The sequence below is a fragment of the Artemia sp. Qi Xiang Cuo genome, chromosome 19 (assembly GCF_049724085.1).
Source record: "Artemia sp. Qi Xiang Cuo chromosome 19, ASM4972408v1, whole genome shotgun sequence".
Lineage (NCBI taxonomy): Eukaryota > Metazoa > Arthropoda > Branchiopoda > Anostraca > Artemiidae > Artemia > Artemia sp. Qi Xiang Cuo.
The window spans coordinates 24,776,011-24,796,632 of record NC_142812.1 but is presented as its reverse complement, the minus strand read 5'-3'; the positions used below and the strand labels follow the sequence as shown (position 1 = coordinate 24,796,632).

Sequence of the window (20,622 nt, the reverse complement as noted above, 5' to 3'; positions counted from 1 at the left end):
TAAAAGTCTTAAAGTTAAAAAAAAATACTTCTCCTTTAAATTCAACTGCCCTTGTGCTTGAGCAGTATTTCTTAAAGAAATATGGTAAAAAACCAAACTTTATCGCGAAGAGCGATCATCTCATAACATTAAGAGGTATAGACCGGTAATATTAAAATTAATGAATTTTATATGTTAGGAATCAGCATTAAAAGCCAATTCTTTTGGTGTATCGATTCTTATGGTTACTACATGTCATATAAAAATTGCTATAAAAATTCTGTTTTTAGAGTCTCGGTTACTTTCGGGCCGAATTGTTAATAGTTTGGTACCACTAACTGTTTGATTTTCGAAGTCTTCCTAGACAGCATCTAAAAACCAAATTTTTATTTTTTGCTTTAAAAGTTAAAACGAACCTCGGCGATTTTAACTTTAAATTCTCAAAATCTTCAAAGACAGTATCTAAAAACGAAATTTTATTTTTAACTTCAAAAGTAACCCTCGCTGAATTCAGTTTTAAATTCTCAAAGTGTTCCTAGATAGCATCTAAAAACCAAATTTTAATTTTTTGCTTTAAAAGTTAAAAAAAACCTCGGCGATTTTAACTTTAAATTCTCAAAATCTTCAAAGACAGTATCTAAAAACGAAATTTTATTTTTAACTTCAAAAGTAAGCTTCGCTGACTTCAGTTTTAAATTCTCAAAGTCTTCCTAGACAGCATCTAAAAACCAAATTTTTATTTTTTTGCTTTAAAAGTTAAAACGAACCTCGGCGATTTTAACTTTAAATTCTCAAAATCTTCAAAGACAGTATCTAAAAACGAAATTTTATTTTTAACTTCAAAAGTAAGCCTCGCTGACTTCAGTTTTAAATTCTCAAAGTCTTCCTAGACAGTATCTAATCCAGGTTTTTTGTCGTTGGGAGGGGGGCTGTTTTTTTGGGAGGTGTTTTACAAAATCAAATACAAGACTCATTAAAATTTGTTCATATGTATTTTTATTACTTTTTAGGAGTCGGACAAAGATTTTGGGGGGGGGGGGTGAGAGTAAGCCTCGCGGTTTGAAATAGGCTAGAATCTGGCAGCTAGAAAATTTTGCTCCTGAACGAAGATCGCTTTAACACAGATATTTGTGGCTGAATACACGGTATAAACGTCACGGTATGTTAATTACTGTTATGATTTGATCGGGATTATTTTTATCTTTAGCAAAATGTCAAAACCTAAAACGAAAATTAAATAAAAAAAAAATTTGAACATCTCTGAAGAATACCGAATTCCGAAATAATTCCGTAATATTACATAATACTTTTAAGTTGTGTTCATTATTTAGACTTCCATTTTGAGGCTTAATTACTAAAATTTCTATCGTTTTTATTCGGAAAAAAAAGAAAGTATGGCTAATTGTAAGGCATTAGAAAATAAGAGAAAGTTTATTTATTAGCTTTTTGGTATATTGCATAGTAGTTCTTCGACATTTAGTGTATCCAGGTCCATTTTGAAAGATTTTTACAATATCCGAATGAAAAACTAAAAAAAAATTTCTGAGGCTGTTAAATATTTACTTTACTTTCCACTTTGGTTTACAAATAAAATTTCAAATGGGTTAAGTCCTTCTATTAGACAATGAAAACAAATGCAAAAAAATTAGATATTTCGATCACATAGACCAGTGATCGCCATCAGCAGATAAACTGCTAATGAAGTTTATCTGCTGATGACGATCACTGGTGTATGTGATCGAAATATCCAGATTTTTGTATTGGTTTTCACTGTCTAATAAAAGGACTTATCCTCATTTGAACTTTTATTTGTTCGTCATTGAAAGGCAGTTTGGTCTTAGAAAATCCACCCACTTGGTTTGTTAACTTTGATAAGAACAATTTAGGGTATAAAAAACAATGCACTGTTTTTTGAAAATTTGTGCCCTTTGGTGATACATCTTTTGGTCCAAAACAAAAAAAATATGAAGATATAAGGGGTTGAGAAGCTAATTGTTGAATATGATGTAATAATTAGGTGCATTAGAGTACTTATCCTATCTTTTTCTTCTTGATCTCTATTTTTATTTTTACTTGTACAGTATTGCCATATTTTTTTTCTATAGTTATTCCTCACTTGTCTTTTTTGAGTTGTATTGTTTGTTCCCTATCTTTTTGTTTGACTGGTCAAAATAGATATATGAAATACAGCAAAATTATTTAATGTAGGACACCTATGATGGCCGACCTTCTCCACAGCCGTCGAAAATTCGAGTTCCTCACCCAGACGAATCTGTTGTTGTATCTGCCATGCCAGCTAAATGTATCTCATCTACAGATTCTGATACAAGGTCAACGCCGGATTCCAGATCTGGATTATCTGATCGCGAGTCTTGGGATCGAAGATCAGAGAGAAGCATGGAAAGTCATCTGAGCGTTGCTTGCCTTCAAGGAAGAATTCAACAAATGGAGGAAAACCATCACAGGTATGCAAATTGTCTGAAAATATACTATTAAGGATTGTATTACCAGCAAAACAAGGGATTTTGTGACAATGCTAGAGTTAAAACTTGTATTAGAACACATACTTTTATCATTGGATCTACTAAGATTAGAATATTGGAAGCTACAGTGATCAAGTATGGTTCCGAAGCGTGTACGCTCCGAAAAACGGAGGAGGATTTGCTAGATATTTTTCAGGGAAACTACACACAGATTGTTCTGGATACCTGACTCATTGACTGCATCTCAAACATTAAAAGTTGAGATGTGAGAAGTTGAGAAACAGTAAAAGTTGAAAGTTGAGTAAAAGTTGAGATGGCTAGGGCACGTTCTGCGGATGAGAGATGACAGATTATCATTCAAAACGAAAACCTGTAAACGCTGAACCGTAAAAATGATTCAGCAAAAGTGATTATTTTACTTTGACAACGCATTTCACACCTAAAAATTCGAACATTAACGATCTATTGACTCCTGAAGTATCTTCAAAAGAAAACTGCACCTTCTGATGTTGTTTGATCTCACATGTTTTTTCTTATTTTCGGCCGATTTTTTATCCGCGTTTTTTTTTTTTTTTTTTTTTAATTGACTCCTGAAGTATCTTCTAAATAACACTGCACCTTACGATTTTGTTTGGTCTCAAAAGTTTTTGCTTATTTTCTGCGGATTTTTTATCTACTTTTATTTAAAATTGATTCCTGAAGTATCTTTAAAAAAAAACTTCACCTTCCGATGTTGTTTGGTGTCGTATGTTTTTTGCTTATTTTCTGCTGATTTGTTATCCATGTTTTTTTCTTTTCTAATCCAAAACAAAAAGCAGGTTGTCCTCGAATGGGGTGAAAGGATGTCTCAAGGAAAGATTTAAGGGTAAATGGGAACTTTCTGGGAGTGTGTAAAGAGGGAAGCTTTGAATAGATTGGGATGGATGAGGAGCGTGTGTAGCTGTGTTGGCCTCAGTCAGCTTGATGCTGCAGTGAGTTGTTAGTAGTAGTATTTCAGTGGTGAGAAATGGTAAAGTTTTATGCTAGTTTGCTGAAAAAGCTCTGGTACAAGACTTTTCAGCATGCAGAATTTGAGCTTTAATATTTGATCAAGTCTCTTAAACATCATCAGAAGTCTAGAGTACATATGTTTTTCAAAAATTTTATGAACAGCTGATAAAAGAGAAATCAGTCGATAATTAGAAGGATCATCTCAAGAACCATCCTATGGAGAACAACTAATCTGGAAGATTTTAGATCACTAAGGAAAGTTTCATTCAAAAATGATAAGTTCACAAGAATGGTGGGATGAGATAGAATAGAGATAATATAAAGATAAAAGCCTTGGCAGGAATTTGGTCAGGTCCACTAGAGGAAGATCCTGTTAGCTCAGAGACGACTTTTTGGACTTCAAACTCGGAAACAGGATTTCCGTTTCCTAAATCCATAGATTTCTGACAAGAAGGACCTAGGTATTTTTTAAAGTCACTGGTAGAAAAAGCAGTATTAAAAATGTCTTCAGAAATTGATTTCTCTATGGATGCTAAATGAGAACAAAATTCGCACATTACGGTCTTGCTATTAGTTATTACTGTCCCCTTAGAAATTAATTTATTTGGCAAGCTATTTCTTTTGAATTTGAATGAAGAACTGTATTTATATGTTGCCAGAATTTTTTCACATATTTGTGCCAAATTTGGAGAACATATGGGAGTAATAGATACACTTGGCTTTGCGAATTAAGGAGTTCAATAGATTTCTATGTTTTTTATACTTTTCAAGATGATGAGAGTTAGAGGACTTAAATGCATTCCACAAATAAGTCTTTCTTTTTTTACTATTAAGAACAGCTACAGTCATCCAAGGGGCACGAGGAACAGAACGCTTGTACGATTCAGTTGTGAAACAATCTGAGAGCATTACTTACCTTGGTTTGCCAATCGGTCGAAGCCTCCACCCCACTGGGACGCTGTTTGTACGCCACATAGAAGTGAAAATCTGAAGTGCATACGGGTCAGTTATTAGTAAGAGACATCGGTTCTGCCGTAAATACCGTACATCACTGTATAATGTCATTACCCTTCCACATGTACTATATATAACACCTCTTTGGAATTACCTGACGTCTACTCAGTGTGCAAAAGTAAGAGTTCTTTTTTTTTCGATTGGCTAGATTTGCTAGAAGTTGAGGTTGCACAGCAACTATCAACAAAGGCCTCTGACCACATCATAAAATTGGCTGAAAGGGCTAGCAACAGACCGACTTGCATCGGTAAAAAACTCGGGAGGTATCAGGTAATCGAAACTTAAACTGTTCAAGTTAATGCTTTTGGTAACGGAATAATAAAGGTAGACCAGAGATTGAATAATTTGTATGGCATTGAAAGTGGTCAGAGATGTCAGACATGATAACAAAGCTGGATTTAGGTATTAAAGTAGAAAAAATGTTGTCAATTAATGCGGTAGATGTGTCAGTAATTCGTAGGAATAGTGATGCAAGGAAACATTAAAGGATGAAGCAGGAGATAAAAAGTCATAAGAAGTTGTAGACGAAGTTTTTAACAGGTCAATGTTGAAATCTTCCAAAACGATATTTTCATAGTTACTTCTGCATATTTCAGACATAACCTTATCAAAAATTCCTAGGAAAGAAGGAATAGACCCATTTGGTGGGCGGTATATTTTCCTGATGGTTGTTTTTTGGTTGTCAATAAAAATTTGAATGAAAATAGACTCAAAAATTCCATCCAAATCACTGCACAAAGTATAATCCAGGTAATCAGCAATATAAAATGCTAAGCCACCTTTTTTTCTCTAATATATTTACAAACTCCAAATTATGTATATCCAGAAATATCCAAAAGCATATCGTTACCCTTGTGAAGAAATGTTTCAGAGTCCAATAATCTGAGGAGAAGAATTAGCTATGAGAGACTTCAAATTATTTAAAGAAGAACAGAGGCTTGAATGTTTAAATGAAGAACTGAGAAATTAATAACAGAATTCACGTTTCCGGCCTAGTAATATGATACTTTTTAGACTGAGAGATGCCGTAGACAAAGTTTTAAGAGAACAGCAGTGCGGTTTTAGAAAAGGTAGAGGATGTGTCGACCAAATTTTCACTCTTAGGCTAATAATTGAGAAGTGCCTTAGTTTTCAAACACCTTTGGTCCTCAGTTCTATAGATTATGAGCAAGCGTTCGATTCTGTTGATAGAGGAGCTTTAGTAAAGGTTTTATCCTTGTATGGTATACCAGACAAATACATTTAAGTGATTAGTGCTATGTACGAGAATAACACTGCTGCGGTTAAGGTAGGAAATGAAGTTAGCAGCTGGTTTTGTATTAAATCAGGAGTTAAGCAGGGTTGTGTTCTATCCCCCTTTATATGGATTATTTTGATGGACTTTATTTTAAGGAGCACAGCAAAGGCAATGGGAGACCACGGAATCAAATGGGGAGGAAAAAATCTCCTGGACTTGGATTATGCTGATGATTTAAGCATCCTAGATGAAAGTGTGAGCAAAATGAATGAAGTTTTAGAGGTTTTGCGAGTCCAGGGTGCTAGTATTGGTTTGAAAATTAATGTTAAAAAGAGTAAGTCACTAAGGCTAGGAATAAGAGAAGGTGAAAAGGTGATGTTGGGTTATGTAAAAATTGATCAGGTGGGAAGCTTCACTTACCTTGGTAGTATTATTAGTGAAGATGGTGGGAGCAGTGAAGGTGTTAAAAATAGAATAGCCAAGGCTCAAGGTGTTTTTTCACAGTTAAAAAAAGTCTGGAAGAACAGGAAGATAAGTCTGCAAACCAAGATTAGAATATTAGAAGCTACAGTGATGACAGTGGTCAAATATGGCTCTGAAGCATGGACACTCCGAAAAGCGGATGAAGATTTGCTAGATGTTTTCCAGAGAAATTGCTTAAGGATTGTTCTGGGTACCCGGCTGATTAACCGTATTTCAAACAATAGGCTATATGAAAAATGTGGTTCAATACCGCTCTCTAGGTCTATAATGAAAGAAAGGTTGAGGTGGTTAGGGCATGATGTGCGGATGAAGGATGACAGATTGCCGAAGATTGTTCTTTTCGGCCAACCATCTATGGCTAAACGGAAAGCAGATCGCCCCCGTCTGGGGTGGGAGGACGTCATAAAGAAAGATTTAAAGGAAATTGGAACTTCGTGGGTGGGTGTAAAGAAGGAGGCTTTGAATATATTGGAATGGAGGAGGAGCGTGCGTAGCAGTGTTGGCCTCAGGCAGCTTGGTGCTGCGGTGAGTTGTTAGTAGTAGTAGTAGTAATATCGATAGACATAATATGCAGTAGAATTACTTTACTAAAAAAGAGATATTAGGTGGGGTCCCAGATGAGTCACCAATTAAATTAAAACATTTAGAAGAGTCTCCTCAAGCAATTTAAATTGAATGGGAATAGACTCATCCTAACTAGAGTGATCATTGTCAACAGCGGTCATTTATAAGAAGTGGATGTAAAAATAGGGATATAGTTAAAGAGGAATAAGCAGAAAAGGAAAATGAAAAGGTAATCAATAGAACAATTATTTGTACAATGATCTAAGAGCAGAATCATGGCATGAAAGAAAACCAAAATTCATTAACGATATAATAAACAGTGAGATAACACATATCTTTTAAGTCAGAAGTCCGGAAGAAAAACATGAGAACGGTAATAATAAAAAGAAAAGGAGAGAATTTACTATAATTGATCCATTATATACAGAAAAAGAGAAATAAAGTAGCCTGGCCTAAAAAACAATCGAGAGAGGGAAACATTAGTAATCCAAGAATGAAAGGTTAAACACAAAAAGAAGAAAAATAAATATGGGACGGTTGAAAAAAAAACAAACAAAAAAAACAGCAAAATACAAATTGAGATCAGATGCAAGGGTAAAAAGTAATAATGAGAAATGAAAGTTATAAATTTAATGCAAGACCAAAGAGATAGCCAAGATAATTCAAAGAGAAGCTAGGGGAAAAAACTGGATTGGGAAGCAGGTGGAAGGAAAAATAGTGGAATTTGGGAGAAAACACTGAAAAGAAAGAGACAATGAAGTAATGAGAAAATTAAAGAAAGCAAATGAGCTATTGTACTAAGTTTAGATAAAGAATAAAGACCAGTGATATGCAGGTGCAGGAGGTTGTAACAAACTGAAAAACATTGAGAATAAATTAATGGATATCTAATAATGGAATCTTAGGAACAGACTCACAAAGTTTCAAATTATCACCTAACCGTTGGGCAATTATCTCAAGCATGTTTGTGAAATACATATTAAGCTGCGTGTAAGGGTAAGAACAGGCCAGAAAATATTGAACAAGAGATACTGAAAAATTTGGTAGCAAGAAGGTGGGAAGAATATTAATAGAGTTGAAGTAAAACGGTGAATAAGAAAGAAATACACAAGCAAAAACTAATAACAAACCGAAGCAAAATAAAAAGCAAGATGCAAAAAATATGTCAAGTTAAAAAAATGATATTAGTCTGGGTTATCTCCACTCTTCATTCCTGACACTGCTTATCAACACCCAGCTCTGAACAAAGCATTATAACTTTGTTGGTTGGGGTTTTGAAAAAGATATCACCATTGCCAGACTAAATTGAGTGGATTCCCAGTTTACTTTTTGCATGCATTGGAAGTGCTAATCCCTTCTTAGTTAAAGTTTCTGAAATAAGTATTCCAGACCCCTTGAGATCTTTGTTGTTTTCAAGATTAATCGTCTTATTCTAAGATTTGCAAAATCTACTATAATTGGTTGAGATCTGTTTGATTTTTTCCCTATTCTCTTAACAGACACTAAATCATCAGTTACAACTGAGATGCTAGGAAATTTTCCTTACAGATTTTTATGAAGGTAGCTTCAGCGAATTCAGGTCTGCCGTATTCAGGAACACCAAATACAATAATTTGATTTTTTATAGATTGTTGCTCCAAATGGCCATTAAGTTTTGTAGTATCACTCTGCGTGGATCTCAACTTTGACTGGACTTGGGCAAGGCCAAGTTCAAAATTAGAAAGTGTTTTCCAACTTTTGAATACCCCTACCCTGTTCAACCAAAGCGTTTCTAGCAAAATCTTCAAAATCGAGCTTGCGGGCAGTAATTCCTTAATAGTAGCAATTGAGTTAGGCTCCCAAGCCAAGAGACAACAAAAAGAAGGAGGAGCAAAGAAGACACCAACCTTAATGATCCCCAATTACAGCCCTGGGGTTAGGGCGGATAAGCAATCCTGTTTTCCCACTGGGAAACAAGCTAAACCAGTTATTCAGGCCTTTTTTTAGTTAAATCCCATCTTCAGACCACGTTTTTGAATTTTGGAGTAATAATTAAGAATGATAATAAACCAATTGATGTGACTTTAGTTATGTTTCTTAAGCTTCCTTGAGATTGGTGGATTAGCTGCTAGTAGAGCTTCAGCAATCATGTCAATCGTTCCCAAGAATATGTTGACATGTTCTTCTTCTGGCATGAGGTATCTCAATAATTTTAGGTTTAGTTGCATTTGATGCTCAGTTTAACCAAGAGGGAGGCTATGTAGCTTTTTATCAGCTCTATCCTGGGTTTTTTAAAATTATATCAAAGCAATATTTTCTTTGTGATATTACAGTGATTATATTTTGTTTCCAATATGTATCGAAATTTAATCCTGGATTTGTAAGTTGAAGTTTGGCAAATTTGTCATATAGGTGATATTATGGCAACGATGTACTTATTTTACTTTTTTTTACTGATTAAGCAGGGGAGGGGGGTGTCACTTACTTTTACTCGATTAAGCAGGGGAGTTAGGCTCCCAAGCCAAGAGACAACAAAAAGAAGGAGGAGCAAAGAAGACACCAACCTTAATGATCCCCAATTACAGCCCTGGGGTTAGGGCGGATAAGCAATCCTGTTTTCCCACTGGGAAACAAGCTAAACCAGTTATTCAGGCCTTTTTTTAGTTAAATCCCATCTTCAGACCACGTTTTTGAATTTTGGAGTAATAATTAAGAATGATAATAAACCAATTGATGTGACTTTAGTTATGTTTCTTAAGCTTCCTTGAGATTGGTGGATTAGCTGCTAGTAGAGCTTCAGCAATCATGTCAATCGTTCCCAAGAATATGTTGACATGTTCTTCTTCTGGCATGAGGTATCTCAATAATTTTAGGTTTAGTTGCATTTGATGTTCAGTTTAACCAAGGGAGAGGTTATATAGCTTTTTATCAGCTCTATCCTGGGTTTTTTAAAATTATATCCAAGCAATATTTTCTTTGTGACATTACAGTGATTATATTTTGTTTCCAATATGTATCGAAATTTAATCCTGGATTTGTAAGTTGAAGTTTGGCAAATTTGTCATATAGGTGATATTATGGCAACGATGTACTTATTTACTTTTTTTTTTACCGATTAAGCAGGGAGGGGGGTGTCACTTTAACAGTTTTATTAGCTTAGGATTAAAAGCAAAATTCAGTTTGGTATCAAATATCATTCTCAAAAATGCCTTTTTTAGAGCAAAATATAACCAAATTTATCGTTGTCACTGCAACGCTATTGAAGACATACTCTCGGACGATGAATGTAATTAACGCTGAGATACAAAATTCTGTAAGCTGTTTCACGCGTATGTAATCAGTGCATGTGTTCCTCACTAATTAAAGAATAATCTCTTAGACAAACATCAAGCTCAAGTAAGCAAAGAATATTGAGCAAAGACGATGTAAAATCAACTTAAAGTAGATTGCCTCAAAAATGAGCGGACAAGTATCACTTTTCATGAAGAAATCAGGCCTAAAACGAATTTATATTACCAAATTCTCAATGGGTTCGCTATTCCCCCTCAAACTTATTAAAGCTTGAGTATGGCTGCTCTATCAAAAAAGCATGTTATTCAATACATATTGACTGCTTCCCCCTCCCCAATTCCCTGCATTTTAAGTTGTAAATTACATTCTTGTTTTATGTCTAATATATTTAGTGGTACTTGTGGATTATATGGTACACACTCAAGAAGTGAAGTTAGATTAATTCTCATGAAATATATAAAAATATGATGAAAATACAATACCTTAATAACAAAATTATGAAAGCTACAACAAAGAAGGGGGGCAGCACAGAGTGCATAATATTAAATACCTAACCAAACCAAAATACGATCTTTATATGTAAAATATTTAATAAAAATATACCTACAGCGTAGATTTCAACTGAACCTAAGCTAATTTTGCTCAAATACTGACAGGCATAAACCAGTTATTGTTTGATCTGCCGATCCAAATTCTTGAGTGTGTACCGTACAATACTGGTACCACACAAGTACCTATTTATGCGGTACAGGTGGCACAAGTACCACATGTGGACTGTGGTACATGTGTACCATAGGTATGTGGTACAAGTATCACACACTTGTGTACCACACAAGTACCTATTTAGTTTTCGGACAATTTCGTACTTACGAAAATCACTTTACCACCTCTACCTTGTCATTCCAACAAGAATTTCTAAGGAAGGTAATTTTGAGATGTAAGTAGTATCGAGAGGAAGAGGGGGGTTCTCTATGGCCCCTTCTGATTTGAATTCCTGTATGCGTGCCTTAGAGCGACAACGTGTCTTAAAATCAAATAATTGTAAAACATTCAGTTTTCAAATTGTAGAAGCCTTGGCCTACCTGAGGAAGTCACTTTCGGTCAATTGATCTCGACGCGGCCCAATTTGCAGTTTCTGATCTATTGCAGCGATCTTTCATCATCTTGCCAACCAATTTTAGTTTTGAGCCTAATTTCTTTCAACCTTGGCTCTATTCGAAGTAAGTTATTTTAGAAATAACTTGGGCAATTTCAAAAACAAGCTTTTAAACTTTATTAGTAGCAAAATGCCTATACTTGTCAAAATTGTCCTATAAAACTTGGCAAAGATCACTGTCTAATCACTATAATTTACTTTGGTTTCGTGCAAATAAATAGTGGTGCAACTATCACCTTTGATTGTACATATTGCGAAGAGTTAAAAACCCCTGAGGGTTGGAGCAGAAGTTATCAATTAATGCTGCACGCAAATCATGTGCACACGTAATATCACATGTCAGTGGTTTGGTAAACATTTTCAGTTTCTTTACTAGTCCATCAAAGAAAATATTGTAGGATATAGACCTGTAAATCTAAGTTGCATTTTTTGCTCCTTATTTTTTATTTTTTTATGAAATTTATATTAAAAAAAAAATTTTTCTGATGAAATTGTAGAGGGCATTCATAACCTATAATGAACAGAAATCAACAGATTGTGATCAGGTTTTTTTTTAAATACCCTCTTGGGGGTTGTCTACAAATATTGTTTAATGGTGTGAGAAAGTGGGCTGAAAAGTGTCTTCTAGTAATTATGCCTAAAAAATAACTTGATTCTCTCGAGCTTTAACACCCCAAATAAAACGCTACGGCAGAGTAGTTTTAAGAGAGATTTGCTGACTGAATTTGTATCAAGTTCGAGTAATCCCTGCTTTTTAGCTGTATACTTTGTGGCTTATATACGCTATTAATATTATTCTAAGAATATGATAATTGGAAGTACACACTGACAGAGCATAAAGAAAAGAAAATAAAAAAAAACTGGCCATATAAAATATAAAACTAACGAACAAAAATAATTCTGACCAATATAGACAAAGCTAGATTATGCTAACAATGCTTAATTACATTTCTCTAGTAACATCATAAATTTTAACCTAAATATTAAAAAAATCTAGTTCAATAATTATAAAATAAAAAATTTTGGAATACAGGTTATGAGAAATCGACGGCCCTAGCGAATTAAATTTTTGATGCTTCTTGTTTATTATCACAATGGGATCATTCATATCGTATTTTTTTGTCATTGGTGGCGTAGAATGAAACTTTGAAAGTCGACATAAAAATTTTGGACTTTGTTAGGGGAACGCTCTACAGATATGTAGGGTACCTCCATAGGAGGCACGGACCAAGGGGGGACCTTGTCCCTGGGGGTCTATAATAGAAACTGGGGCACCCTTGCCTGGAGTAATAAATACAGGTGGAGGAGGAAGAGGGCTCCTCAATGTTGAAGTAAAACAATAAATTAGGCTAGACATTAGTTTTACAAGCTAATGTTGAAGTAAATCAATAAATTATGGTAGATGTTAGTTTTACATTAATTTTACATTAGTTTTTTTTACATTAGTTTTACAGGCTAATGTTGAAGTAAATCAATAAAACAGGTTACACATTAGTTTTAAAGGCTAATGATAAAGTAGATCAATAAAGTTGGCTAGACTTTTGTTTTACAAACCAATGTTGAGTTATGTTAAATAAGAAAACCGAAAAGTCTTCTGTATAACTTTGTTCATACTTCCCTATAATAATTTGATATTTTAAAAGTCATACAGAAGACTATGCCATTTTCCATGTTTAAAGGAAACATAATTTATTTAATTAGTTTAGTTTCTAAGTTTATGACTTCCCTATTGGGACTCAGCGTGCTCCTAGGAGATAATTGAGAATCAACCTATGTTAATGAGCGGAATCTCCATGAAAAGAATTGACCAAGGTGAAACCTCTCCATTGGGGGTCAATTGCTCATATTGAAACACCATTACCTAAGGTCATAAATACGGGCAAATGAGGAGGAAGGCCCCTCAGATGTACACTCAAAGGGGCCCACTGGTTTGTACACAATTCCCATGAGTTACAAACCTTCTCCCAGTAATGGGTTAAATTGCATGGGGATGCAAAACACCATCGCGGGAGAATCCTCTATGGGAGGACAACTGTGACAGGGCATAAGATCCAGACCCATGGACAACGGCCTCTGCAAAGGGCTACCTTACCCTGTTTGGGGTACCCGCAATACTGGAGACCTGGTTGTCAACTCTAATCCCTTTTGAAGAGTAGCACCCCTCGAGGAAATTACAGCCTAGTAAACAACACGGCATTTGCACGGGGTTCTGACTAATAGACAATTTTTCTGGGCTTGGTATGTTTTGATGGGCGTCTTTAGGCTGAAAAACCTCTTCCTAGCTAATTTATCTACTGTGGTTTGCTCCCCGTTGTAGCATAATATTTTATAGTCATGAATATATAATGAGTCGGAGGTAGTAAGCTTGAGACTGTCTGTTCAGGATTTCGACTCTTGTTGATAGAAGAGCATCGTCAAGTGCTGAAAACCATGTTGTGACCAAGATGGGCCCAGGATTGCAACAAAGCCTCCATTCATGGAGGTCCCAGGGACTTCTTGCTGTCTGGTTCTAAGCCGGCTTAAGCACTTCGGTGTAGATTTGAGAAGATATGTGATCCCGGTCATGCACTGGTATCCGGGATCATTGCTTTTCCTGATGCGAAAATAATTTCAATGATTTAAAGAACATGAAAATTGGAACTTGGAATGTTACGACATTTAAAAATGAGTATCGTATCAACATTTTGACTGACGAATTCAGACGATTCGAACTGTATTTATTAGGAATTTCAGAAACTCATATCCCAGGAGTAGGAAGCTTGAAATTAGGTGATATAGAATTTATTCACTCAGGAAAGAAGGATGGGGTACATAGACAGGGAGTAGGGATCATGATGAATAAGGAAGCTGCTAAGTCTTGTTTAGGCTGGGAAGGTATTAATAATAGAATACTAATTGCTCATTTTATGACTAAAAAGTTCATGGAATCAGTTATAGTAGTATACGCTCCTGTAGAACCGACTGGCGGAGATACTAGTGACTCAGATGAATTTTATACTTACAGTTACAGGAGCAAATAGACAGGGTCCCAGGTAGAAATATGATGTTATTGCTGGGAGATTTTAACGCCCAGGTTGGTAGAAATATGGATATATGGTATCCCAGCCTGGGCAAATTGGTGTAGGAAAAGAAAACAGTAATAGATACAGTCTTTTGTAGTTTTGTAGGTATAACATTCTAGTTATAACTAATATGGTGCTTGGTCATAAAATGGCTCATAAGTTAACATGGTCTTCACGTGATGGTAAGACACCAAACCTTATTGATTTTACTATAGTAAACCGAAGACTTGCAGGATCAATACAAGATACTAGGGTATATAGGAGTCCTGTTATTGATGTTAAAAGTAAAGACCACCATCTAGTAGTGTCTAGGGTTAATTTAAAGCTGAAATTTCGGAAGGGTAACTACCTCCCGGGAAGTTATGATGTTGGTAGATTCCAGGATGAGAATTTTAGAGAAACTTTCCAGGAACAGTTGAATACTAAACTTGAGAGTTTAAAATTTGATATTGTGGAAGATGGTTGGAATAATTTTAGAAAAATAATTTGTGAAGTTGCTGAAGGTGTATTAGGGAAGAAAGCTAGAGCTGCAGCTAAGAATATTAGTGAAAAAGCTTTATGTTTAATAAAAAGGAGAAAGGACTTGTACAAGAATTATCTGAGTGATAGATAGATTGTATGAAAACAAAAGAAATGTAAAGCGAGTGGAGAAAGCATTAAAATATGAACTAAGGAGGTGTGAAGTGGAGGCCATGGATAAAATTCCCGAGGATCTGGAAGATGCAGCTAGATGGCATAATAGTAAAATATTGTACTGGCACGTTAACAAATTGAGAGGGAGTAGTCAGTCCGGACTTGGCCCAGTTAAGGATAGGAATGGGGTCGCAATCAGCGATAAGGAAAAAACTAAAGAGAGATGGGCCGAACATTTTGAGAATTTGTTTAACCGAGATAGAGTTGCAGGAAAAAATATAGAGGAAAATGAAAAAGTTTGTGATACCTTGGATGTGAAGGAAGATTTGTTTTGTGGGGAGGAATTATCAACAGTACTAAAAGGATTAAAGAATAATAAGGCTCCAAGTGCTGATAAGGTGGTAAATGAGTTTCTTAAATATGGTGGCTCTGAGGTTAGAAATAAGTTACTGAAGATTATGAATATGATTTTTGAAAACGGGGAAGTACCTAACAATTTTAGGAAAACCTTAATTCAGCCACTTTATAAGAAAGGTGATAAAAATGAGTGGGGTAATTATCGAGGCATTAGTCTGGTCTCGGTAAGTAGTAAATTACTTAGTGATATGGTACTTTTGATACTGAAAGATACCGTTGACAAAGTTTTACGAGAAGAGCAGTGCGGTTTTAAAAAAGTTAGAGGATGAGTCGTCCAGATTTTCATTCTTAGGCTAATAATTGAGAAGTGCCTGAGTTTTCAAACACCTTTGTCCTCAGTTTTATAGATTATGAGCAAGCGTTAGATTCTGTTGATAGAGGAGCTTTAGTAAAGGTTTTATCCTTGTATGGTATACCAGACAAATACATTAAAGTGATTACTGCTATGTACGAGAATAACACTCCTACGGTTAAGGTAGGAAATGGGGTTCGCTGCTGGTTTTGTGTTAAATCAGGAGTTAAGCAAAGTTGTGTTCTATCCCCCTTTCTATGGATTATTTCGATGGACTTTGTCTTAAGGAGCACAGGAAAGGCAATGGGAGACCACGGAATCAAATGGGTAGGAAAAAGTCTCCTGGACTTGGATTATGCTGATGATTTAAGCATTCTAGATGAAAGTGCGAGCAAAATGAATGAAGTTTTAGAGGTTTTTCGAGTTCAGGGTGCTAGAATTGATTTGAAAATTGACGTTAAGAAGACTAAGTCACTAAAGCTAGGAATAAGCGGAGATCAAAAGGTGACATTGGGTAACGAAAAGATTGATCAGGTGGGCAGCTTCACTTACCTTGGTAGTATTATTAGTAAAGATGGTGAGAGCAGTGAAGATGTTAAATACAGAATAGCCAAGGCTCAGGGTGTTTTTTCACAGTTAAAAAAATTCTGGAAGAATAGGAAGATAAGTCTGCAAACCAAGATTAGAATATTAGAAGCTACAGAGATGACAGTGGTCAAGCTCTGGAGCATGGACGCTCCGAAAAGCGGATGAAGATTTGCTAGATGTTTTCCAGAGAAATTGCTTAAGGATTGTTCTGGGTACCCGGCTGACTGACCGTATTTCAAACAATAGGCTATACGAAAAACATGGTTCAATGCGGCACTCTAGGGCTATAATGAAAGAAAGGTTGAGGTGGCTAGGGCACGTTGTGCGGATGAAGAATGACAGATTGCCGAAGATTGTTCTTTTCGGCCAACCATCTAGGGCTAAACGAAAAGCAGGTCGTCCGCGTCTGGGGTGGGAGGACGTCATAAAGAAAGGTTTAAAGGAAATGGGAACTTCGTGTGCGGGTGTAAAAAGGGAGGCTTTGAATAGATTGTTTGGAGAAGGAGCGTGTGTAGCTGTGTTGGCCTCAGGCGGCTTGGTGCTGCGGTGAGTGGTTAGTGGTAGTAGTAGTAGTAGTATATTAAAAAAATAACTAGCAAAATTATGAGAAAATTTTAAGTTTGATTTTAAACACATTTTTTTTTATACATTAAGACATTTTGAAGCATCAGAATCAAACAATAAATTTTATAGACACTTCCGCCACAAAAGGAAACTCCATTTGGATATCTGGTATAAAAATTTGTAAGCCTTTTAGGTCCTTGCAACTTTTTTTTTCCAAAAATGAATGAGAAAACACACACACGCAAAAAACACCCAATATTAGAGACTCTAATGTGCAACACCAATTACGATATGCAAATACCCGCATTGAGATCGATTCGCAAAAGCCAATCGAGAGGGTGCAAAAACACATACTACTCTTGTAGCTAATTTTTTTTAATGATTCTATTTTTTGGTTTTAATTTGTGTTCATTTTTTCTTTCACGTTCCATTTTAATTTTATATATTTCTTTGTGTACATTTAGTATCATTTAATACTATATTATCTTTGTTCAAATGTAAGAATAATAGCATAAAATAATAGTACCTAATTATGTTTCAATCAGTCACTCCAAATAATGTATATAGTGACTGTAAATGTAATACGGGATACATTTCTATACATTTCTTTTTGCGACCTGTCACGGAGTTACGACGCATTTCTAAAATGTACCGGGAAATCATCTGGATTGGCCGGTGCTAGGTGTCCCCCTCTCTCCACGGAAAATCCCCCTGGATAATTCCATCCTGGATAACCGGATCCCCAATCACTGGATCCCCATATTCCCCCTGGATAACTTCGGATGTTCATTAGAAGGGAAATTGAAAGTTCTACTCACCTGTTTAAGTCAGAGGCAGCGGCTTCATGTATTATTTGTTTGATTTTTTTTCCTCAGAGGCACCTCATATGGAGGGGTTGCCGTATAGACTCTGAGGGAGGGGGCTCATTCGATTTCAAATTAAAAATCCTAGTGCCCATTTTAAGAGCCAAGAGTGATTGGAGGGCAACTCGCCCCTCTTCCGTGTAGAACATGCATCCAACCAAAATTTTGAGATAATAATTTTGTTCAAAATAGTCCAAAAGTCAAATAATCATGCCTCCGAGTTGACCCCCCTTGGGACAAGGGCTGTAAGATTTGCAAGTTGTCCATTGTTAAGATATAAGGTAATATGGAAAGGATGGTCGTATAAACATTGGAGGGGCTTATTCAATTGTAAATTGTAAGTTCCAGTGCCCTTTTTAAGATTCAAAATTGGTCAGAGGGCAACCACCCTTGTCCTTTTCCCCCCAAATGTGTCCGATCAGAATTTTGAGATAACCACTTTATCCAAAATAGTGCTAAGGTCAAATAAAAGCGGTTCTGGGATCGACAACCCCCCTCCCCTCCCGAAGCCCCTAGTGCAAGGACTGGGGATATTAAGTTGAAAGTTCCAGGATATGTTAAGGGGATGTTTTAACGTGGTTGGAGTGCTGCCAGTTTCACTCCCATGCTCTCTTTAGGTGCCTTCTCTCCAAAAATGTTCGATGAAAATTTTGAAACAGCCTAATAATGGCATAACGCTCCACAGCTTTGGAGAGGAAAGCTGAACACAATCAAAACATAACATGTGCAGGCGAGTTATCAAAAGAGCGTATTAGTAACATTTGAGGAACAGCTGAAGGTATTAAGTTAAAATTTATACATTGAGCCTTCAAACAAATATATAATTAGTTCTAAGGAAGGGGCGGGGGTGCAGGTAGAAAAGGATATATAATCCCCGATACGCAAAATTACGCCAAGTTTTTTATTGTTTAAAAAAAATAAGTTGTAAGACAGAGTCAAACTTTAGCGTAAAGAGCGAGGCGTTGAGGAGGGGACAGCCCCTTTCATATACGAAATAATTTCTGTTCGTTTCATGCTTTAATGTCGCTCCTTACTTTCAGTTAAAAAACTTGTTTTTTTATTTGGTTCTGAATGTTTTTGAATTAATGCAGCTTTGATCTTGGCTCACCGTACATGAATAATTAAAACGAAATTTGCATATTAATTTTACTTTTTTTGGCTAAATGGCTTTCTCGAAATTTTGATCTGACGTAACATACGTGACGAACTTCTATTTTTGTGTACTTTTATTACATATATTAGGGGGTTTGCCCCCCAGTCAATACCTCGCTCTTTGCGCTAAATTTAGATTTTTTTTCAATTCTATAAGAATGACCCCTTATTCACAGAAGCCTTCAATTAGAGTAATTAGTTTTGATGAAAGTACAAAAAAAAACTTTAGCGTAAAGAGTGAGGTAATGAAAAGGGGGTGAAACAAATTATATGCGTTATAATTTCTGTTCGTTTTAAGTTTTGATGTTCCTCCTTAATTTCAGTTGAAAAAACTGGATTTTTATTTATTTAATTTCTGATCGTTTTTTAAATAATGACGGAAAAGACGGCGCCCCCTTCATAGCAGTGTCCCTTCCCACATGAAAAATTCCTCCATTGAAAGATCCTCCCGCGTAGTCCCCAACCCCCCCCCCCCCTCCAACGACCAGAAAAATCCCCCCTGAGAACTTCTGTATACTTCCCAATAACCAATACTATATGAGACATTGGGCGAAGTTCATAACTTGCAGACCTTCCCCCGGGGACAGTGGGGGATTAAGTCATCCTCAAAGACATAGTTATTGTATTTTTCGACCATGCTGAACAAAATGGCTATCTCAAAATTTTGATCGGGTGATTTTGGAAAAAAAATGAGCGTGGGAGGGGGCCTAGTTCCCATTCATTTTTTTTGGTCACTTAAAAAGGGCACTAGAACTTCTAATTTCCGTTTGAATGAGCACTCCCGTAATATTCTAGGATCACTGGGTCGATACGATCACTCCTGGGGAAAAACAAAAAAAAGCAAATAAACACGCATCCGTGATCTTTCTTCTGGCAAAAAATACAAAAGTCCACATTTTTGCAGATAGGAGCTTGAAACTTCTAAAGTAGGGTTCTCTGATACGCTGAATTTCATGGTGTGATTTTCATTAAAGTTCTTTGACTTTTAGGGGGTGTTTTCCCCTTTTTCGAAAATAAGGCAAATTTTCTCAGGTAACTCGCGAAACTTTTTATGGGTAAGACTAAACTTGATGAAACTTGATAATCTAAAAAGCAAAATAATGTGAGCGACACCATATTTGAAATCAGCATAAAAATCTTATTCTTTTGATGTATCTATTGGTATCAAAATGCCGTTTTTTTTAGTTTCGGTTACTATTGAGCCGGGTCACTCCTTACTTACGCTTGGTTACCACGAACTGTTTGAAAAACAAACTAATTTTACAATTTTCAGGTATTTTTCTAATTCGAATTGAAAGATCAAAAATATTGCTCAGGCACCGTAAATATTTTTGCTGTTTACGTAATAACTTTAGCGATTCTGAACTTAACTTAAAATTTTTTCAACTTTTTCTCATGTCTTAAAAAGACATTGCTTATACTTATAAGAAAAGAAATTCGGTAATGATGCACTTCGTACAATGACTTATACTAAGTTCCAAATGTCTCGTTTTCTTTTTTAATGGTTTTGACTTTTTACAGTTCCTCGTTAAATATATACAATTATTTTTGCAGATAGAAGTGTTTTGCTTTTTACACACTTAAATGTTTTTTCATACTAAGTTTATTTAAAGGTATTGGATTATTACTACAAGTCTGATTTCTAATAACGATTTCTACTAAGCTTCAAACTTTTTGTTTTCTTTTTTAAAGTTTTTGAATTGTTGTAATCCGTTATCAAAATATTTGCAAATATTTTTGCATATAACTTTTAAGTCAAAAGTTTCAGAAAATTTGTAAAGAGAATTAAATCTAGAAAGCAAAATAATGTGAGTGACAGCATATTTTTGAGTACATTTCAACAGTGTAAACTTTATCTCCCCCCCCCCGCCCAGG

At 35.5% G+C, this 20,622-nt stretch overlaps 1 protein-coding gene across 1 annotated transcript in view; it reads left to right on the top strand.

Moving 5' to 3' along the window:
• The window catches only part of LOC148940643 (cytospin-A-like), a 104,136-nt gene that overhangs the window by 51,994 nt on the left and 31,520 nt on the right, over positions 1-20,622 (top strand). The window contains exon 5 of the mRNA XM_089105031.1: positions 2,188-2,444. Coding sequence (XP_088961157.1) covers positions 2,188-2,444 — 257 coding nt within the window. The remainder of the gene's footprint in view (positions 1-2,187; positions 2,445-20,622) is intronic.